This window comes from Notechis scutatus, chromosome 4 (assembly GCF_049901735.1).
Source record: "Notechis scutatus isolate UNSWTSFEM ecotype Mainland chromosome 4, rNotScu1.2, whole genome shotgun sequence".
Lineage (NCBI taxonomy): Eukaryota > Metazoa > Chordata > Lepidosauria > Squamata > Elapidae > Notechis > Notechis scutatus.
In genome coordinates, this window is record NC_142012.1 from 102,858,038 (window position 1) to 102,882,388 (window position 24,351).

General features: G+C 34.9%; 1 protein-coding gene across 3 annotated transcripts in view; it reads right to left on the reverse strand.

Annotated features, from left to right (window-relative positions):
- LRRC27 (leucine rich repeat containing 27) overlaps nt 1–24,351 on the reverse strand; it is a 62,686-nt gene that overhangs the window by 23,072 nt on the left and 15,263 nt on the right. For all 3 annotated transcript variants that reach the window (XM_087964265.1, XM_087964264.1, XM_087964266.1), the window contains exons 4-7: nt 22,725–22,783; nt 15,032–15,184; nt 3,171–3,411; nt 574–705 (exon numbers count right to left, since the gene is read on the reverse strand). In XM_087964265.1, coding sequence (XP_087820391.1) covers nt 574–705; nt 3,171–3,411; nt 15,032–15,184; nt 22,725–22,783 — 585 coding nt within the window. The remainder of the gene's footprint in view (nt 1–573; nt 706–3,170; nt 3,412–15,031; nt 15,185–22,724; nt 22,784–24,351) is intronic.

A 24,351-nucleotide genomic window follows, 5' to 3' on the forward strand; every position in this document is an offset into this window, starting at 1 on the left:
ACAGCTATCCTTTCTTAAATGAATATTTCTTAACCTGGAAATTTGGTTCAAAAGTTTGTTTAACATGCTAGATTTCACTGACCCAGTTATCATACTGTGAAAATACAGGCTTCTGGTAATAGGAGAAAAAAGTAACAGTATGAAGGAACTGATTGAATATGGCAGTGAAAAATAAGATGTGCATAACACTCTCTCTTCTGTTTACTACTTTCCTGCACTAAAAATAATCTTATTGATTTAAAATCATGGATCTGGTCCTGTTATCTGTGACATAAATCTTGCACTCTGTAAGTAGCAAAAAGCAAATCAAAGCAGGATGGATGAAATAGTAATTTATTCATTTTTAAAATGAAAACCCAGCTTGTTTTTCTGTCAAGTAGTAACATCTTCTATATTAGGATTTTCATATTTAGGCTGCAAAATTCTGATGCTTATCAAATGGCAGAAAAATAATACAGAAAAATAATTCTGCCACCATCTAGTGGTCTTCTAGAGTTCTGCAACTCATATTTAGTAGACTTATTTACACTAATAATATAATAATATTTTGTTAAAAATAATTATAACACTTACTTTCTCCGCTGTTCAATTAAAGCTTGTTTTTCCTTCATATCTTTTAATGCTGCCAATCTGCACTCCTCTGCCATCTTACTTTGGATTATGAAATCATATGATGAAGCAGCAGGAAGCAGATTCCTTTTATCCCTTTGAAATAGACTTGTAAACTTCAGTCAATTATATTTGTCATTAAAAGCTATGCAGAACAACACAGTAGTTGAACAACAAATCTTAATTATTTTTGCTATCTTCAGGCTTTATTTTATTTAAAAAAACAAAGTCTATTTCAGAATTCTTTCTACTCCAGATAGACAACTGGTTAACAAAATTGTGACTTGAAAGTTATATCACTTCCATAATTCTTTTTCTGTTTGGTTCTCATCCAATTCACATTTGTTCCTTGCATTCCCCCCCCCCCACCCAGAAATTTAAGGTCACAAATAGTTTCTTAGCATGATTGTGTTAACTTGAAATAAACTGTACATGCAATATAAATATTAAATCAATAAAATTGGTTTGAGCATAATTTGGGGGTTTGTTTATTTGTTCTTTGGGTAATTTACTCTTAAACATTTGATTTTTGCCTAGTTTTCTATAAACTATATCCAGACTGAAGGGGAAGAAAAGTACAGAATTAAGAAAGCATGCAGGTTCAGTTCAATTAAAGTTAGCCATTATTTTACTGGGAGGGGGGGAGAATTCTTCATCGGCTTCAGAGGGACTGAATCAGTACTAACTTTGGTCCCAAACCATTTAGATCTGAATTGTTGTATTTTTTATTAGAAGTAAGAAGTAGATTTTTATGAAGATAGCAGAAAATACAGGAAAGCATTAGGAAGTGGGTATTGGTGAGTTCTTCTTGATGTCTTCAAACTTAACATGGAAATTCTTTAATTCATATTAGATCTTAGGTCCTGTATATGCTCATTTATTCAAAAATATGTATTTCATTTTTTAATATACTAATCCTGTAACATTATATCGTATCTTCCACTCCTGAATCTTTGAAGAAAAATCTGTTGCTATGCTCTATCTGCCTCTAGCTATCAAAATTCTGTGACGTCCAACTCACAATTTTAGGTTAGCTCTGTTGCTTTAAAACAAAAACAAAAACAGAAGATTGCATCCTTCAACCAAGGGGATATCATTTTTCATTTGAGTGAGGCAATTGATATCATAAGTTTTCATAACATTTTTAAGGATGTTTTGGGATTTTGTTTAGATTTAAATGCCAAAACAAGGACTTTGAAAATTACTTTGTTTTCAGCATTTTCAAAAATACTTTATATATAAAATATGAGCTTCTATTGAAAAATTAGTTGCAAATTTCCATCCTCATCATGGTCATGTTTCAAAACCAGCATTAGCAGCTGGTAGCTATCTAAATGAAAGACTTTACAATGGGAACAGCTTTGAGGAATTAATTGTCCAAGTATCTCTTATGGGCTTCATTTGTTCCTGGCTTTAGATTTCAGTCCTCATGTTCTGTATCACTTTAAAAACTGTGATTTATTATCATGTAAGTTCATCTTCCGATAAAGCTTATTATGAGAAAATACATTTTTGAGTCTTTAAGAAGCACCTGACTCCAATGGATTTCATCAGTTTTGCTGCAAAACACTGGTAGTGATACTAATCTGGAACCATCTGTTGTTATAAATTCTAAATGATAACCCACCACTTCTTTAATCTTTTTTTTAATCTTCTAGTTTTAAAATATACTGCTAATTGGTTGTATTTGTTGTGGAAAATGATTGCTTCTGAAAATGATTGTTAACTATTTTTAACTTTGGAGTTAAAAAAAATACACAGAAGTATAGTACACAGATTCCCCAAATTTGAAATTGTACAGGCAATATTAAATGGCTCTTTGTGTTATCTAAATGCAGGTAGTCCTTGACTTACAATTACAATAGAGCCTGGAATTGAAGTCATAAGTCATTGTGTTTGTAAGTCAAGGAAGCACATGGCTGGACTCAATTTTATAATTTATGCTGCTCATAAAATGAGTTACGGTTGAAGCAAACTATGTTTGAAGCAAACTATATGGTTGTTAAATGAATCCATTTTCCTGGATATACATTTTTTTACTGAAAACTTGCAAGAAGCATTGCAAATTGTGGCCACATGACCCCTGAATATAGTAACTGGTCCTGTTTCTGCCCAGAATTTCCTACCAATTCCTGTTACTCATATAGTTGTTGATGCAGATGCATGGCCATCTATTTTTGGATCCATTTATAAGGATTATCACTAGAATCATTGGCAGAAGCGTTGCATCAAGATATTTAAAAATCTCTGAAAAGGCAGCAAGAGCTCACCCACAGATAATTTTAATGATTGATTCAGAGTAGGAATGATGATACCTGGAAGATTGCTACCCTTTTTAAATTATTTTTTTCCTTACGCTGATTACAATAATATATAATTATTGTTATTGTGGCTTTAAAAAGAAAAGCTTTTAATTTCTCCTTGGGTTTTCTAGATTTCTATTATTTATCATGCAGTTTGGAATTTAACATACTACAGTAATATATAATTTATATTAGAATGCAAACTGTGAGTTACCATAAAGAATGTAAAAACATAAACTGGCTTATATCTTTTATTACCTTGATGAAAGAATAGATGATTTACGAGAGAGGCTTTCCTTTGTCCTGGTTCTCCTTAATGTAGGCATAGATTCATTGGTTACTATTTTGTCTTCAGGATACTCTTGTCTTTCATCTTGGATAAGTTCATCCCTTAGCTTCTTAAATCGTATCATCTCCTCCTCATTAGGCCATCCATCTGACAAATCCAAACTGGATTTCATGATGTCTGCCAAATTTAATTTTTCAACAGGAGGCATTTCTATTGAAATAAAAAAAAATTGCTTTACACTTATAGATGGAACCAATTGGAAAGGGAAAATATTAAGATAGTTATTTTTTTCCTTTTGATTTAGAAATACAAGTTTACAACCTCTCCCTTATTGCAATGCAATCATCATCAAAAAAGGAAACAGAAGCATCGCTAAACCTTCAGTTCAGTACTGCAGTAAATGAAAATAAAATATACATTTTCTTGACTTAATCACTTTAGTTTACACAACAGTAAGGATGTGACACAAATGTGCTCAGAATCTCTACACTACCCCAGTGAAAAAAAAGCTGAATTGTCAGATTTTGATGATTTTCCTTCACTTTTCATAGGAAAAAATATTTAAGCATCTTTAAACAAATAAAAATGAAATTAAAAGAAACCAAATCTCAAAGCCATCAAAATCCTGACATTTTTGACTGCTCCCAAAAAAAAACATTAAAATACTAACCTCCAAGTATTGACCGTTTATTTACCCCCCCCCACCCCACACACACTTTAAAGTCTAGTGGTCCATTTTGTCCTTTTTTTGCTTCCGGTAATTCTATTAATGAAACAATGGAATTCTCAAAAAAAAAAAGAAAAAAAAAGCCCCTCTTATTCTACTTCTTTAAAGTAGGACTATTCTATTGCTCTGCATCCTCTAAGTTTGAATTACAACCAATAAGGCAGATAATATTTGTAATATTCTTCTCTCTTTAGAATTTAAAATCTATTGGGAATCCAGGAGAAGGCCCTACATATCTACAATATCTTTTCTAATCTTAAAATCGATTTCAAATATTACCCTATTATTAGCAAATATGAGATCTTCTGCTATAGTTGGAGTAAGGATTATACATTATGTTGAAACATATTATGGCATATTCTTCTTATGCAGGTAGTTCTTGACATACAACCACAACTGAGCCCAAAATTTCTGTTGCTAAACGAGAAGGTTGTTAAGTGAATTTTGCTTCATTTTACGACCTTTCCTGCCATAGTTGTTAAGTGAATCACTGCAGATGTTAAGCTAATAACATGGATGTTAGGTGAATCTGGATTCCCCATTGATTTTGCTTGTCAGAAGGTTTCAAAAGGTGATCACATGACCCTTTGGACACTGCAACCGTCATAAATGTGAGTCAGTTGTGAAGCATTCTGAATTTTGATCATGGGACCATGGGGATACTGCAAAGTTAACAACTATGAAAAATGGTCATAAATCACATTTTTCAGGGCCTTTGCAACTTTGAATAGTCATTAAATGAACTGTTGCTAAGTCGAGGGCTAGAAGTATGTTATGCAACCAATTTGATTTGATGCAAAAGACAATAACTGTCTTCTTAATTCACTTTTTTGAAGTTTCCATAAGAATGCTAGAATGGGGAATCTTTTCTATCTGTTGCATACTTTTGTTAATGTAGGGTACTGGCAAGAAATGGTGTCGATTAGAAGAGACTCATAATGTGTGTTTTATTGAGGACTTTATTGAAGATTAATGACTGGATATTTATGTGAAGCTGGAAAACTGACACAGAGTGCTATTCTATGCATATTTTGAACCCCCATTGTCCTTTATTGGCTAACTGACCAAATGTGCTTAGGTTACTCTCCTGTGTCCTTGGATGATCTTGAGTTTACAGATACACAAACCATGCTGATACACTATTTCTGTCCTAAATTGTAAATTGTTGCACTGCAAGTCAATACAACGTAGCCAAGGCAACCTCAGCTCTCTTTTGAGTGGCATTTCATATCTTAGTTTTGGTTTATGTTGTAAAATACATTCTCAATTGAAGCCATACACCCAGCAAATCCTGAATTGAATGCAATGTGCTTGCTATACGAGGTTTGGGGACTAGTTTAAACTGCAAAGTGGGCTATGGTGTTATAGGTATCCTGGACTTATAACCATTCGTTTAGCAGCCGTTTGAAGTTACAACAGCACTGAGAAAAGTGACTTACAACCCGTCCTTACACTTACGATTCATCATCATCTTTTAATGATCCCATAATCCCTTGCAGGGTGGAGTCTGGCCACTTGAATGGAGCTAGCGGAGTGTTTAATGGCCGGGTGCCCTTCCTGTCGCCAATGCAGAGTTTTGTTCAGCAGATATATTCCCATTGTGCCCAGATAGAGAAATATCTGCCTCTACCTAGGATTGAATTCACAGCCTCCTGATTGTGAGGAGGGCTTCACCTCTAGGCCACCGTACCAGTCCTCCTTGCACTTACATCTGGTGATCAACATTCAACATCATATAGTTGCAGTATCCCGGGATCATGCAATTGTCATTTGCTAACTTCCTAGCTGGCCTCCAAGAAGCGAAATCAATGGGGAAATTGGATTTGCTTAACAACCTTGTGATTCACTTAACAACTACAATGAATTGCTTAGCAACCATGGCAAAAAAAGGTCATAAAATTGGGCATGACTCACTTAACTGCCTTGCTCTGATTCCAGTTATAAATTGAGGACTATCTGCAGTTGTTTTTTTACTGACAGATTCAAGGAAATACCTGTATGGAAAATAAAACCTAAGTTTTTCATTATCAAAGTAGAGCTATTATTATGAAGTAGTTTCATCTTTTCAGGGATGCATACCTTCTTCCAAACCTTTATTTAGCCACTTGACGCTCAGATAATTAGATTAGTGCTTTTTATAAAACAATGTGTATTTCATTTCACAGACTTGAGATCTCCCTGTCTGACTCAGAGAAGACTTGTTTTCCTTAACAAATCCTGTACTAATTAATAAATCATATAACCCATATGAAGAAACACTGGACTACAATTTGGATTCCACAAGATGCATGTAAGACACAGGGCAGATCCCCCATGTTGCTTAAGAATAGCCTGAAAGAAATAAGTTTCTGCTTATGCTAGCCTTTAAATACATAAACTTTATATACAAACACCCAAGCTATGAAAAAAACAGGAATTTGAAACTAGGCTCAAAAGCCATCTGGACTATGAACAAAGCCTGTTAGGAGTTATCTATAGAATATATAAAGAAATTATAGCCCTATAGCTCTGACTGGCAATTTCTGGCATTAGGGTATTAGAAAAGGTTTAGAAATGAAAAAGAGGCAGTCATATAGTAGATCTTAAAGAATATGTTAATTGCACTTTTCTGTGCCTTTCTAGAACAGTCTATTAAGGCAGTGTGGTCAAAATTGGGAACACCCTATCAAATCCTGTACCTGTCAAAAGTGATGTCCCCCAAGGCAGCATTCTAGAACCAACTCTTTTATACTACTACATAAATGACCTCTGTGATCATATTAAGAGCAACTGCGTTCTTTTCGCTGATGATGTAAAGCTATTCAACATCACCAACAATACTGCTACCCTTCAAAATGATCTTGACTATGTGTCAGAATGGTCAAACAAATGGCAACTTCAAATCTCAACAAACAAATGCTCTGTCTTACATAGTAGCAAAAATAATAATAATCAGAAAATAAAATACAAGCTGAATAGTCAAGACCTTGTTGATGACTTCAACTATGTCAAGGACCTTGGAGTACTCTAATGATCTAAGTGCTAAAGTCCACTGTAACTGCATAGCCAAAAAGGCATTAAGAGTTGTTAACCTAATCCTGCGTAGCCTTTTCTCGGTAATATCGCACTACTAACTAGAGCATACAAAACATTTGCTAGACCAATACTTTTGAATACAGCTCATCAGTCTGGAACCCACATTACATATCGGATATTAATACAGTTGAGAGTCCAGAAATAATTCACGAGAAGAGTTCTCCACTTCTTTACTTGTAGTAGAATACCGTATGCCACCAGACTTGAAATTTTAGTCTTAGACAACCTAGAAGTACGCCACCTTCGGTCTGATATAAGTATAGTACATAAGATTATCTACTGCAATGTCCTACCTGTCAATGAATACTTCAGCTTCAACCACAACAATAAAGAGCACACAATAGATACAAACTCAAGGTTAACCGCACCAAACTTGATTGCAGGAAATATGACTTCAGCAATAGAGTGGTCAATGTCTGGAATACTCTACCTGACTCTGTGGTTTCTTCCCCAAACCCCAAAAACTTTAACCTTACACTGTCTACTATTGACCTCACCCCTTTCCTAAGAGGTCTGTAGGGGACGTGCATAAGTGCACCAACGTGCCTACCATCCCTGTCCTATTGTTTCTTTTTATTCGTATCATTTCATATATTCACAACCAGGTTTATACTTATACTTGTTATCTAATACTTGCTTGACAAAACAAACAAACAAACAAACAAACAAACAAACAAACATCACCCAGCTGGCTTGGTGCCTAAGATGGAACTAGAACTCACAGATTTCCAGTTTCTACCCTGACACCATTCATGACATTGTCATATCCTTAATTTTACATGCATGATTATGTCCTGTTGTGTCCAATGGAAATTGCTGCAGTGGCATGTATAAACATAAGAAATGGCTCTGAACAATTAACAGAATGAAAAACAAAAGGCTAAGAAAATATGCATCAAATAAAAGGTCAACATACTCAGTTGATATAGTTAAAACTTAAAGTTTGAAGATATCACTTAAAATATTTGGCCTGAAGTTAAATTTTTCCTGCTTATAAAATGCCCTTAAGGCTGGAAATACTCATGCATGGTACATGAAATCCTTGAAAGTTTTGGTTTCACTCTAATTAGCCTCTAATTGTCTCCTGGGTTGACAAGTATGATAGCTAATTTTTATTCATTTATGGTATCTGTTTGTATACTAATATACAAGAATACAAAATAAGAATTTGACTTTACATAGCCCCTATTCTTCATAATGTTTGTGACTTTGATCTTTAATACTCTCCTTCACTGAAGTAGCTATTCTCAATATATTTCCAAATCTTCTTGCAGGGTAAAATTCTATTACAATTATGCAATATTACATTGGTGTTATTCCCCTAGCAATCCTCCCATATTTCCCCACTATTAGTGCAGGATTTTTTCTTCCTACAAAAAATTAAGAAGTAAAAGATGGAAAACTGCACAATGTTCTTTGATTGGTAGTATCAGAAATGTGGCTTCTGAAATAGTCCAGGTAATTTATGGAAAAAGTTGGCAATCAGCATTTCCCATTTTCTCAAGTTGCTTTGAAGTTAAGAAAAGTAATGTTGAAAGAGACGTCCAGTATCTGTGCCATTTTCTTGATCTAAATTCAAAGCTAAATAAGATACTACAGCAAACAAATCATGTACGTATCAAATAAAACCATTCATCAATCAAATAATTCTACTAAGTATTTGAAAGTACAATTTATTTTTATATAAAAAGCTGTACTTATGTTTTATGATCATATAGCCATCAAATACAAGATTTTCAGAAATACAACAGTTTTGAAAACAAATGTTACATATGCATAAAAAGATTACTATTATAGTATGTTAAATAACACCTACTTCTTTACATTCTGATATTTGACAAAGCACGTTAAGATAAATGTTACAAAAAAGCTGAAGTTGGTACATTCTTTTAAATTAGTGAATAACTTTTCCTTATTTTCATGGCATTTTCAAAGCTCCAGTTTCAAAAAAATGTTATTTAGTGGCAAAAAGCATGTATATAAGAGTGTGTTAGTATTTTTGCTCTACAGTTCTAAAGCAATGGCTTAAATCTTTAGAATTATGTGTTTTAAATACATTCTTTAAAAAAAAATCCAACAGCAAAAAAGAATTCCACAAAGAATATTCAGAATGCTAATTCTTCAATTCTAATTTTTCCTATGTCAAACACATTTAAGTATTTTAAGAGGCAATGCTATGTAGTTAGATTGGCAGACAGATTAATGAGAGTTATTAGCATTACATTGCCATAGTACTTACTACTGCTAAATTTGATATTGCAATCTGCCATAAACAGTTTTAAAAGTATGCTGTATTAAATACAACAATAAGAATTAAAATAAGCCAAAGTGATCTTTATACTTTTTGCTGTATCTTTTTATTGTTGTTTTACAATAGGCAACATGAGAGGCAAAAGAGGGCATTTCATATTGAACCTATTTTTAAAGAAACAATCTTTAAACAGGTATTATGTACTTTTGACTTGGAAAAAGAATCACAAGTATCGGTTATGCACATCTTAATAAGCTGAACACTATTTAAACTTAATTTAAAATAAAATATTTTCTTAAGTGCTACCTTTACTGGACACACTACTGATTCTTCGAGCGCTTCTGGGTTTAAACCGAATTAAATCTATAAATCACAAAATTAAAAAATAATTATGTCATTTGTAAAAATTGAATTTTCAGGGATTAAAATTAGTTGAATCCACAGGGGTTAAATTATTAGTAATTCTGATCCAGTAACAGAGATTCAGTACTGTTTTTACCTCTTGGAAAGGAATTTTAGCTTCCAGAGATTTTAGTTCTTTTTAATAGAAGATTGTTTTTACAAAAAAATACACAGCATCCAGGGTTGTAATAAAATATGTACAACAGAGGACACCATCAAACTAGAAATATTACAATATACAAAGTATGTTTATGTTACATATACTATTTCTCTAGAAATTTAATATAATTTGATTTATAGATATACTGTGATTTCTCCAAGAAATTATTTGTCTCTTTAGGGTAAGACAAGACATTTGGGGACAATATCCAGCAAATGGCTTTTTAATTGCACAAATCGAATCTGAATAGTCTTCAAGGGCTAATCTGTAATGTTATTATTGGATCTGCTCCCCACCCTCTCTTTCTGTGTTTGTGTGTGTGTACTGATTTAGGCATTATAGCCAAGTTAAGGCAGTAAACATACTAATACTCCCTCCTCCTCAATTTTCCCGATAATAGCATTGTGAGGTAAGTTGGGCTGAAAGACTGTGATTGGCCCAAAGTCATCCAGCCAGCTTTCATGCCCAAAATAGGAGTGGAACTCAGTTTTCTGATTTCTAGCCTGATGCCTTAATCGCTAGCATCTAGACCAAACTGGCACATTGCTATTATGATTGTTATCTATCAAGGCTGTCAATTGATAGGTTCTCTATCCTTCTTCATATTTCAGTTTCATTACTAATTTCCTAAATGGGCCAAAATTTCATTAACCATATAGTTAGCTTAATTTTAAATTCTGGTTTTCAGGTAATGTTTTACTATAACTTTTTCTACTTAAAGGCAATGGAAAATTTTATTGTTTCAAGTTTAGGAGGTTATTGGAGCTTGAAAAAAACGAGCTTATGATGCAGCCATGTAGTCTAAATCATAGTTTTGAATAGAATATTTGAACTAAACCCTTATATGATCTAGATTCAGAAATACAGTATATTCAAAGGAGTAGTATCACAATGATGTTGCCTTCCAATTCTAGTGCTCTACTAAACTCACTAAAGAGGCTCATCTGTTTCCATAAAGCGTTGAAAGCTTTCCTACGATCAGGTGGTCTGTCACATTTTTTCTTGTATTCTCTAACAATGGCCTTTGCTTCTTGTTCTAGCGGAGAAGGCAAGTCTGTGAAATACAGAATTTCAAGGTATGTGCACATGTTAAAACTACTCTGACACATGATCATTTGCTACAATTTTTTACGAATACCCTCCTTTGAAGATCAATAAAATACCAAAGAGCCATGTAGAAAGAAAGTTGTGCAAAATACATGCTTTTTTAAAAAGGGCAGTATGTTTATTATGCAGTTGTTTATTTAGAACACATCTATAATTTTTAAAGAATAGAATTACTGATGCTCTAAAGTAAGATCACTATAGCATAAAGATCAGTTTATTTCTTTTCCATATAAACTTCAAAAGATATGGAAACATTACATTATTTATAAAAATCTGTATTTCATGAATAGCAGAAGTATATATTCTCTCTATCTCAACTGTAAATACCACTCAGAAGCGTGGGATGAGTATAGAAAATAATCAGTCATCATGGTGTCCAATGCAAAAACAAAACAAATAAATCAAGAGTATAATGGTCCATATTAAAAGTGGTATCTTGGCCTAGAGGTGGAGCTCTTGCCTCACAATCAGGAGGCTGTGAGTTTGATCTTAGGTAGAGGCAGATATTTCTCTATCTGGGCACACTGAGAATATATCTGCTGAATAAAAAACTCCGCATTAGCGACAGGAAGGGCATCCGGCCAGTAAACACCCAGTTCCATTCAGGTGCCTAGAATTATCCACTTTGCAAGGAATTATGCAGTCATTAAAAGAGGATAATAGTCCATATTAAAAATGGTGGATATGGCACAGCATTACAGGACACATATTCTTGTGTCCTTTATGGTTGTGCTAGAATAAGTCCTTTGTATATTGTTCTCTATGATTAAACTATACATGGAAAGGATAGCAGAATGTGTTTGCTAAATTCATTCCATGACATTCTTGCTGCCTTTTACATGTAGAGGGCAACTGTGTATAGATGAAGTTACTTTGTTTATAAAGATTTACCCTAAGATTTCAAAGCCCTGAATAATTAGAGTAGTCACCAAGCAGCATAGAAACTGTAGTTGCAGTCATTCTCCAAATACCGTATATAGAGAAATATTATCAGGGAGAAGTGGCTGCCACTGCTTGATTGGGAGTTCCAAGCAAATCCTCCAATTCTAATAGTCATCTACATGCACATTTGGTACATAAAATACTAGGCAACAGAATGTAGATGCTCTACAAATGTTACATTCAAAAGGATTTACTATACCTATTTGTCCAAATACATATAAATACAGATCTTTAAAAATCTCGTGATAGTTATTCTTCTCATCCACTCTTGCTTCAGAAAGTTATGGATTGGAGGGGTTAGGCAGTTTTTTTTCTCTCTGAATACATCTACTGTTTTGCTTTCATCTACTTCCAAAAATCAAATTATTACACTATTTTCATGATAGATTCACTTGACCATGAATTTATAGTCAAGTGTAGTAATTGACTATATAATAAAAAAGGAATGTTAGTAATTCATTGTGAGTTTAACCAAGAATTCAGATTGTTTAAATGTAAAACCTAAACCCAAAACATGAACCAATCAAATAAATTAAGCCTAAATATTAGATAGGCTATTGCAATATTGTCTTGATTACTTTATAGACAACACCCTGAATGTTTGATCCTGAATTAACATTCCTCACTTTGTATTGAAGACTATATAGTTCTTTTTCCTTGATGTCAAAATACATTGCTTTCTTTCAGATGATTAACTACAGTTCCATTAATAAGATAACTATAATAAATAAATCAAAGTTAAGAACATAAAATTATTGCCAGCACATTCTGAATAATTGAAAAAGCCAAAGAATCACAAAAAAGAAGTCAGTATATGTTTTGTTGATTATAGAAAGGTTTTTGGTTGTAAAACAGAAGAGTGTTTGGAAATTTGGCAACCACAGAACATTTCACTGTCCTCATACAAAATCTACACATAGCTCAGGAAACCACAGTATGGACAGGACATGGTAAAAGACTGGCTCCAGGTTGGCAAAGAGATTATCCCTTGTTTTACAACCTATATATGGAATAAATATTGAGCAACGCTGTATTGGAAGAAGATGAAAGTGGTTTTAAAACTGGAAGAAGAAATATCAGTAACCTGAGCTATGTTGAAGACACTATTCTGATGGCTGAAAATTCAAATGAATGTTGATGTAAGATATAGTAGTAAAATCAAGAAGCACAAAAAATTAAGATTAAATATTTAAAAAGACCAAATTAATAACAACAAATTCAGCAACCAGCCTTAGAATAAAAGATGTAACATTAAAGGTATTGAGTAGCAGTAGATACCTTCTGCCTCTAGGGTCAACTAGCAACAAAAAAAGAAACCAGCAATCAAGAAATACATAGCATACCAGAAGTTGGTAGAACAGGCGTGAAGACCTTGAAAAATATATTCAGATTCTGGGCTATGTCTGTACCTACAAAGATCAGAATTGTTCAGGCAATAGTTTTCTCTGTAACATTCTATGAAAGTGTTGGATTTTGAAAAGGCACAATAGAATGACTAATGAGGCTTTTGAACTTTGGTGTTACAGAAGACTTTTGAGAATACCATAGATCAGGGATCCCCAACCTTTTTGACGCCGTGGCCCGGTTCCGGCATCAGCTGGGCGCCGCGGCCCGGTACCGGCGTCAACTGGGCGCCGCCATCTTTTATGACGAAAGGCGCTTCCGGTGACGTCACGGGCGCTGTTCGTCAAAAAGATGGCGGCAGCGCTTCGGTGAGCTTTTCCGGTAGAAATGGCTTTCTACCTGGAAAAGCTCACCGAAGCGCTAGCGCCATCCATCTTTTTGACAAGCGCTTCCAGTGAGCTTTCTACCCGGAAAAGCTCACCGGAGCGCTTTTTACCAAAAAGATGGCGGCGCCCAGCAACCAGCGGCCCGGTAAGGCTTGTTCCGCGGCCCGGTACCGGTCCGCAGACCGGCGGTTGGGGACCCCTGCCATAGATAGCCATGAAAATGAAAAAAAAATCAAATAAATCTACCCAAAATATAACAGAAGAATTATACAGTACTTTCAAACTTGCAGGATTCCGTAATTGTAGCTTTATAGTAAAGTAGAATTAACTGCATTGTATTTTTCCTGTCTGAGCTTACCTGGCAAGGCGGCTGACATTAAGAGTTGATACTGACTTGATGGCATCTAACCAATTAATCATTCAATCAATCATGAACAATAGTTTAAGGAATGACTTAAAATGGCAGTGTTTAATCATTTAATTCATTAACACCCCAAGAGCAGTTACCAAAATTATCATAGAGTCTTAGTAGCTAAATAACTATATGTCATACGCATGGAGTCTTTATTAGGAGCTCAAGCAAATTATATAAAATATGAACCACAATGCAGAATACAGTATCTTAGGTTTATTGTCTGGAATTATTGAAATCCCCACATACCACAGAAAAGCCTTATATACTCTATAACTGAATGATTCTCAAAGACAATTGGAAAGTTCTATACTTTCCAGAAGTGGGGCACATTGCTCTTATGCTTTTTTAAAAGAGTTTACATCTCAACAAACTATAACGAAAAAACAGAAATAACCAAACAGAAACCAAACAAAACCAATATAATCAGACCTATCTCCTCTCCCACCTTCCCTCCCCATCAAATATATTATTAAACTGGCTCCTGTTTAGCTTCTTCAATAAAAATAGACACATTAACATTTTGTGCCTTAAACAGAAATAATTTCAATTATTTATTTACATGATTTATATGGCCACCCATTTAATAACAGAGACTATGGACAGTGGATTAAAACAAAAATTACAACCTATAACTCATGATGCCCAAAATTAAAACATTAAACCCTAAATCACAAAAACCAATTCAATAGTAAATCTCAGCTAATTTCCTGGCCCAAATATCAAGAAACACAGGCACATCTTTAAAGCCTTTCAAAAGGTTACCCATCTGGATCTCCAGAACAAGTGCACCTACAGAAAAAGCACAACTTCAAGGTCCAAAGAAATCACACTGTTGCTCACAAAAGATCACACATGCCTTCACTGCAAGATTTGGTGGGCTCAGCAAAACAACGGGAAAGACAATTCCACAGATATTTTCAGATCACTTGATACCTTAATTGTTTGAAACTCATATCCATATTAATTATTTAACTAGGTCAATATGGTTATTTCAAAAACATGTATTAAAATATTACTATACCTGGAGAAATAGACTCTGCATATTCAATATTTGGATGACAGTTCTTTCGGAGGAAACATAAAATGAATGACAGACCCTTCTGTATCACTTCAAGGGGAGGAAATTCCAGAGGACAATTCCTGAGATTTAAGGCTGTAAGTGAAGCTACTTTACCTGCCAAAATAAGAAAGCCAAAGATGTAATGTTAAAATGTTTTAGAAGAAAAAGCTCTCCCTATTATTATTTAAGTGATTATTTAATTGTAAAGTTACTTAGAAATAATAAGACTGTTGGTTTGCAAGAAAGTATACTTACAGCAGGAGTGTCAAACTGGTGGCCCATGGGCTGGATGCATCATGCACAGGCCACGCCCACCCAAGCTCCGTGAAGGAGAAAAATGTCACGAAACATCACATGACAGCAACATGACACCATGAGTTTGACATCTGTGACTTAGAGCATTCAAGTTTTAATAAGTTTGTGGAAGAGTATAAAGGAAGACCTCCCTCAACTATAACAGCCAAAGCTTCAAAGAAAATGGCAGCTTTTGTGCTGTTTCCTGTTAATCTCAATAGTTGAGGACCTCAGCAAATATTCCCTATTTATTCCATTTCTTTACCACTGCTTTGCATATCAAGCACACAGATTTTACATGGGATAATCTTGAAGAAACTCAGCTCCCAAGTCATATACGACAACTAATGCAGCTCATAGAGCAAAGATGCAATGTATGGCATTCTAGGGGCACACATAACTGTCCATGCTGCTGCATTTTGTATCAGCTAAAGCTTCTAGATACATTTTCAAGGGCAGCCTTATATACAGCAGGCTACAATAATCCACCCTGCACTTTGGCAAAGTAAGCACCTTGCAAGCAAGCAGAAAGATGCTGATTCTGCAAGCAATCCCCATGCTTCATTATTGGCAACCACTGAGCAGGAAATGTTTCGGCTGAGTATGCTTGGTGGGGAGAAGATTTAATCTGTGCAGGAATTCCTTCTGTTACTGGAAACAACTTTGGCATCTTCATTTGTGAATTCCTGTTCTTGATTTCTGCTTGTTTTGACCTGGGTGTTCCTGGCCAAGCATTTACAAGATATTCTGAAGAAATGGATTTCAAACTGTCTGTTCGGATTATGCCTTCTTCCCTAGCATCAAGTAAGCTATCATGCACACACATATTCTTTCTTTTGCTTCCCCAACTCTTCTTCTGTTGCCTCCCCTGCCTGTCTACAGCCTCCAGATAACACTTCCTAACATTTTTACAAGTTCTGCTGCAAAATAATTGTTCCTAAACTGTGTGTGTGTGTTGGGGGAAATGGTATTCCTTCCCAATATCTCTGCAGGCTTGCCTTCCATGTGCCTGAATTATGCCTGTCTACTGCACGAGCATTTTATTTTTACACTGAAACCAGGACACACCAAAAAGCCATTACATTTTTATGGATGACAACTTCATCATCACCATCTTGGCTTCACAGCTGAAAATGCAGGTGGCATATCTATGGGAGAGGACCTCCTCTTTCTGGGGTCACCCAAGCCTAACCACACACAGCAACTGGGCTGCCTCACTTACAGTCAATTGTGGATGAGGGTAGTTTTATTGCATATTGGTCTGGTGTTCAGTTACAGCAGCTGGAACCCAGGCTATTAAGAATTTGATGGGCTGATCTTGAATACCGAGAGGCAGGAAGATAGCTTGCAGTCCCCAAATTTATTATGCCTGTGATTGGTTCATCTACTCATATATCACAATCTTGATGGAATTACTTGCTCTTACCGTAATTTCATCCCCACACTTTCCACCTCCCAGGTTAAAGAACATATGTATTTAATCTCCTTCAGACATACTTTCATCTCCCACGGCAAGTGATATAACCTCTCTTCACTGCTCCTGCCATCAGACATTCAGCAACAAATGTGGTAAAACAATTGCAGGTCACCAACCACTCCCATTTACCACCCATTCTTCTCCAAATATCAACCTCTCTCCTCCATTCTCCAGTCCTCAAGTAGGCAGTTTAATAGGGTGGTAAATCACATCAAATCAGTCTCCTCTAAGATAGTCCTAAGCCATAGAACCATAACAAATGGAAAAATGGAATGGAATAGAAAAAGCCCCATGAGACAGATGCAACATCAACCATCTCATTTGGGTGCAGAGGGCAAAGAGCCAGAGCAGCTGTGGGCTTTGGGTGAATAACAAGCAGTCCTTTGACATGATCTACTTCTACCATACCAGCTTTCTCCAGATATTTTCCTTAAAAAATAATCCCAAGGCCTAAAACAACTATCAGTGCTCCTTTGGCAAGCTGGTCCCATTTATCCAGATAGAAAAGAAGTTACTCCAAGATCCAATTTGGGTTGGTCACTGGGACCATAGGTTTACTCTTCCAAGCTTTCAGACTCATGCTGGAGCCCATCTTCAAGGAACTTCTCTCAACTGGAATATGTACTTTGAGCTATTCTATGAGTCGTATTTATGAGGTGCCTTCCTATTGGTTAATGGTGTGTTGATAGCCAGCAATTGGCTGTTGTTTCCTTCTGCTTCCAAATCCTTGGCTTGCAAACAGCCAATCGCTGGCCATCAACACACTAATCAACCAATAAGAAAGCATCACATAAATACAACTCATAGAATAGTCCAATGTACATGATCCAGTAGAGAGAAGTTCCCTGAGGACGGGCTTCAAAAGCTTGAAACAGTAAACCTCTGATCCTGGAGACCAACCCAGATTGGATCTTGCAACATTATCCTGGGACACATATATTTGTCTTCATTTGTGAGAAGTATCTCCACTCATATCTGTTCTGCATAGGTTCAAGGACCAGACCATTTGCTCCATTCTAGGGTTATCTATGAGCCAGCAAAATAGAAAGCCACAGTGGCTGATCCCCATCACCTCATGCTGCTATTTCCCAAGTCTATGCTGTGCTGGCTTCCATCTATAGCTGCTACATATCTGTACGTGCCACTGTTGCTGCTGCTGAGACCAGCTCCAAACAAAGAGGATGTAAGATTTTTTTTAAAATGTCATTTAAAAAATTTGTGCACACAGTAATCTACAATGTACTTCACATCTTTAAAAACAAGCAAAACATCAAACTCCATTTAATTCCAAACACCTAAAAACTCATGGATATTATCTTAGTATCCTAGGAGCCTCTTCAGCCTAAAACTTTATATGCTGAGCTCCTCAGTATATAAAGGAATTTCTCTGAATAGGCAATGAAGGAGACACTATTCAGGATTAATTCAAACAGAATTAGTCTTGAATGGTGTCTCCTTCTATTGTTACCACCTTATTCTACTAGATACCTGATAGAACTACCTTACATATCAAACAGGCCCTGAAAAATATATTTCTATCCCTACAGCTGGGGTATGTAACTCCAGAAACTGTTTTTCATAGATGTCTCCACTAGAGGGCAGGGAATTTCCTTATCTTTGCTATATTTAATGTTTATGCTATTTCTTATAAATGCATATACGAATCCATGAAATTTAAAATGTTTTAATCAACAGCATGCTCTGTGAAAGGAGGGTGCTCTCATCTGGGTAGCTCCTTATAGCTTTGAATCAAAAGATATTGTGCAGATATTCTACCGTTCGCTAGATATGGAAAAATATAAGAATGGAAAGAAAATAATATTATCTGAAAAATAATATCTTGAAATTTTTTCTGAATAAATCGTTATATGTATAATAAATGTCCTGTATGAAGGACAGGTAGTCCTTGACTTATGACCACAATTGAGCTCAAAATTTCTGTTGCCAAATGAGACATTTTTAAGTGAGTTTAACCCTACTTTATGACCTTTCTTGCCCTAGTTGTTAGGTGAATCACTGAAGTTGATAGGTTTGTAACACAGTTGTTAAGTGAACCTGGATTTCCCATTGACTTTGCTTGTCAGAAGGTTGTAAAAGGTAATGACATGACCCTTGCACACTGCAAGTGTCATAAATTTGAGTCAGTTTCCAAGCATTCAAATTTTTATCATGTGACCTTGGGAATTCCGCAATGGTTGTAAGTGTAAAACACAGTCGTGTCTCTTTTTCCAATGCCATTGTAAGTTCAAACAGTCACTAAATGAACTGCTGTAAGTCGAGGACCACCTGTAAATGTCTCTAGAAAATGACAGTGGGATAAAACTTGATTTGGATTATTGTTAGGACTAAATTTAAACCTAAACCATTAGGACCAAAATCTACTCTGTTATCCACAGTTCTTAATCTTTCATTGCACTTATCATATTTGAATAAAAATATATTGAAAAACTTCTGAATTATATACCAAAATTTAAAATATACTTAAGGTACATTTATTTTTCCCTTTACAGAAGCCTGTTTAATTTCATTAAGAAAAATGTTACAGTATAAATACATTTGGATAATGTAAGAACCAATATATAACTGGGGAAAACAACATGAAAACTGCCAAGATCATAATGCAGGTAATAACACATTTTTTCACACTGCCTTGAAAATAGTATTTTAAATATGTCCACTCACAGCTTGAGTAATTACTATTTCTGCTGTTTTGCTCTTATGTTTTTGAAAGTGTAGTACTTAGTATTCTGCATTAGTCTATATTTTATTATGATTACATGTATATTTGCACATAAATTATTTCTGTAAAAGCAGTGCTGGAAGACAAATACCTTTCTATATTATTCTAAATTGCTGTCAGTTAAACTCTATTATTAATGTTGTAAAATAATTTTTCTTTTCAAGAATATTCCTCAGCAGTAATAAAAACAGTACTCATACTATTCCCAATTTCAAATCTAAAATGTACAAAAACTTATCACCAAAATGCTGGAAGTGCAAGGATCTACCAGGTGCTTTCTACCACATGTGGTGGACATGTAACCAAGCAAGACAATATTGGAGATTGATACTGGCATGGGTAGAGCAAATGGTGGGAGAACACATTCAATTTAAGCCAGAATTATTCCTGTTGGGAATAATGATAGAAGGCCACAGCAAAGGTACAACATATTTAATAATATACATTCTGACTGCGGCAAGAATGGTTTACTCACAGTATTGGAAAAATGAAAATACACTACTGAAAGGAGAGATAATAAGGAAAATAATGGCCTGTGCAGAATCTGAGAGACTAACTTTAGAAATGAAAAGTAAGTGGGATTCAGAATAGTACGATACTTGGAACAAGTTTTATCTGTGGCTGCAAAAAGAGGGGAAGGTCAGAACAAAAACAGTTAGAAGGATTGGAAGCAAAATGTAAATATTGTACCAATAATAGAAACATTAATGGGTTTGACTACACCTTTGGTATGTATGGCACAGTAATGCCAAAACGGCTGCACTGTGTTTTGTGTTTATAGTTGTAAATAATAAAAATATATATGAAAAAAGAAATACTTTCTTAGGAAAATACAAGGTTCCTATAGCATAGAAATATAAGAAAATGAAATACTGATAAACCTTGCAAAGCAGGGATATTATAATGTTCCTTAACATGTAATACATGAGATGTATATATTAGAAATATTTTAAATGTATGTCAATGAATATGGATAAAGGTCTTCTACCTGAACAATACTGAATAAGAAAAGAGAATGTTTTAAAGTCTGAAAAATCAGTCATCTCAGGAATGCCCTGATTCTTTGGAATCTCAATATTTTCTATGACTCTTTGTTGTGTGTTTGTAGGGTGTATATGTCAGTACATGTAAAGAGTAAGATTGGAACTTAACAACTCTGATAGAAAAGGTATCTTAATGGTGAAAGCACCAATGTACACCAACATAGGAACAGATACCAGAAAATGATTGGCCTTGCTTGGGCTACAAAGCTAACCAGGTTTGGGCCTGGTTAATATTTAGATGTGTGAACACCAGAGAATATCTCTAAAGCACTATGAAGTGGTATATAAGTGTAAGTGCTATTGCTATGGTAGGCTAGATTGTGAAGTTGAAAAACATCCTGGATAGGCATCGCAAATCATATCTGTAATATTGCTGACAAAGATCTGCCTGTTGTTACTAGAACACAGGCTTGACTCAAAGTCATCAATACTTGTATATTCTGTTCACTCCGCCTGTGTGAGTACTATCTAGACAAACACTTTCTATGGATTTGAACCCTTTATTTATTAAATGTAGAAAAACAGACAAACAAGGGTTGAGGAAATCTTGATATAAGGCAGAGGAGAGTATATGGCTTTTTGTGATGAATAAATATTTGTCAAAAGAAGGAAAATGGCTATATATAAGAACACTTTTCTCTATATGAAAGTGAGATATGTATATGACAGCGTCAGGAGAAACATGAAAGGGCTTAAATGCGGTGAGAAAAGGTTGCTTAAGAAGATGAAACAAAGAAGTTAATCTCTTGTGGGAAGAATCTGGCTGTCAGATAACCCATTCAGAGAAATACCTCAGTTTCTAATTGAAGGTAATATTCAATCAATCAGTAACAATAACGATAGGTAGTTCTCAACTTACAACACTTTGTTTAATGACTGTTCAAAGTTACAATGAAAAAAGTGACTTATGACCAGTTTTCACACTTATGGGCACAGCAGCAGCCCCAGTCATGTGACCACCTTTTGGGTGCTTGGCAACCAGCATGTATTTACGATGGTTACAGTGTCTCAGGATCCTACGATATATTTATTTAGAAAATTTATATTTCTGCCTATTCACACATGTGTCTCAAGGAGACTTACCAAAATATAAAAACACCATATAAAACAAATTAAATAATAATAAAAAGAAAAATAATAAAATAACCTTCTGTCCCCCACCCTGGCCACAATGCATTTTCATACTAACCTTTTAATGGACTCTGGATTCCCCAGGCCTGCCCACAGAACCATGTTTTCAGGGCCTTCTGAAAGAGTGTTATAATGGGGGCCAGTCTAATCTCTGGAGGAACGATGTTCCAGAGAGAGGGAGCCACCATGAAGAAGGCCCTTCTTCTTGTTCCCACCAGATGTATCTCCTTAGGGGATGATACAACCTTGTTGGAAGCTTCTGACAAGAAAGTCAACGAGGGAAGACAGATTTGTTTAACACAGACTTACAAATTGTAGTGATTCGCTTAATAACCATGGCAAAAATGATTGTAACATGGGGCATGACTCACTTAACAACTGTCTTGCTTAGCAACAGAAATTTTAAGCTCAGTAATTAGTAATACCTGTATGATACATTACGGCAAGAAATCAAACAAGGTTTCAAAATGTGGAGAAATCTGAAAGCCTTCCTAGCAAGGATCAATTGCAAAAATATTAAAATGAATGTATTAACCAAGATAAATTAGTTGTTTCAAATGGTGCTAATCTCAACCTTAGAGAAAATCTTATAAGAATGGCAAAAAATTGCCAGTATGGGTAGTCCTCAAGCTATCACCATTCAATCGGAGACCATTCCAAGTTTTGATGGCTGATAAATGAATGTTGTTTGTAACTGGGCTTCAGAGTTCTGGTCATCACAGCATCCCTGCAACCATGATTTAGGTATTTGGTAATCCATCTGTACATACAATTAGTTGCTAAATGACTTGAAATCATGGGGCCACCATTTGCAACCATCCTTGATGGTGTTCTCAGGAATTCAATGAGGACTCAGCACAGATGGCCCAAAACACTGGAGTAGTTTCTCTCACTTGTAAAGGAGTATCTTGAAAGGAATATATGTATGCTAAGTTTAGTTAGATATTATTGAGGGAACAGAATACTTACCAAGCTCCACTGGTAGCCTTTTAATAGGATTTCTCTCTAGCAGTAGAGTTTTCAGTTGCCTTTTCAATAAATATGAAAATATTTAAATATACAAATAAGATTAGTCAAGAAAATAAGAGAAAATTAATGTATATATTCTTATACTATTTTAATGAAAAAGTAGATTCCTAACAGAATCTAAGTAGCCTAATTAATAAATTATGTGGTGCACTAGATGTACTTGAATACTGATAAACAGAATACAGTTTATCAATTTCTAGCCCACATCAGGGCCCAAAAGAATGGAGATGCTTTCTATAAGAAAATGTATGTATGTATGTATGTATGTATGTATGTATGTATGTATGTATGTATGTATTTATGTATTTATTTATTTATAATATAAAGGTAATATTCTATCAATCAATAACAATAACAGGTAGTCCTCAACTTACAACATTTTGTTTAATGACTGTTCAAAGTTACAATGAAAAAAGTGACTTATGACCACTTTTCACACTTATGGCCACCGCAGCACTCAGTCATGTGACTACCCTTTGGGTGCTTGGCAACCAGCATGTATTTACGATGGTTACAGTGTCCCAGGGTCCTACAACTTATTTATTTAGAAAATGTATATTGCTGCCTACATATTGGGGGAGATATTTTGAAATTAGTTTCTCTTTAACATTAAGAGCTATTTCAAATATACATTCCTTTTGCAGACTGATAATAAATGCAAAAAAAAAAAAGACACAACAAACAGATTCACACTGTTTTCTTCACATATTAATATGTCAACTGGGAAAGAACAGAAGCAGTGAAGAAACCTGACTGTAAACCTTAGTTTTCTGTAGCATATTATTTTGGTGTTTTTCCCCCTAGTCTAGTTTAATTTTTAATATCATAGTCAAAAAAATGAAGCATTTGCAGGGAAGTGTCATGACATATTAGAATTCACTTCAATTGCCCACAGATGTCTTGAAGATAAGGGATAGAATATCTGTCATGGGATTGCTCTTAGCACAACTGGGAACTTTAAAGAGATTTTGTTTCCCAAGATAAAGTCAACATAAATTTAAAGGTAGCAGTAGTCCTGTTTGGGTCAAAAGTCAGACTAGTAGTGCCAGAGTAGTAGCCAGAAGCTTCCTAAATACTGAGTTGTTTCAGAATAAACCAACATATGCTTTAGAAAACGAGCAATTTCATAAAGTAATGAGCCATTAGCCTGCATAAAATTAATCAGTTTGACTCTTAAGGTTGTTCAAGGAGATGGTTCATCGTAGGATATCATTGCCTGGCTAAATATGGAAAGAAGGTGTGCCAAAGTTTTAGAAAGGAGTCAGTTTTCCTTATTTTATCCATTTCTTTTGATATAAAACAAGATCTCAGTTTCTTTCTAGTAGTTGGCATACACCTGGATAAAAAAATCTGTTCCCATCCTTAAGTTTATTTAAAACTACATATTACTCTATATACATTATTTTGAAAAGTTAGCTTATATACATCATGAAAAAATGCACCCATTTTGGCACAATTAAAAAACAAAAAAAACAAATCAAGGCTATATCAATCTCCTATTTAAGAATTAACCTGGTTATTATTAATTGTCCCATACTAGTTATCAGTACCAGTAGTAAATAATATT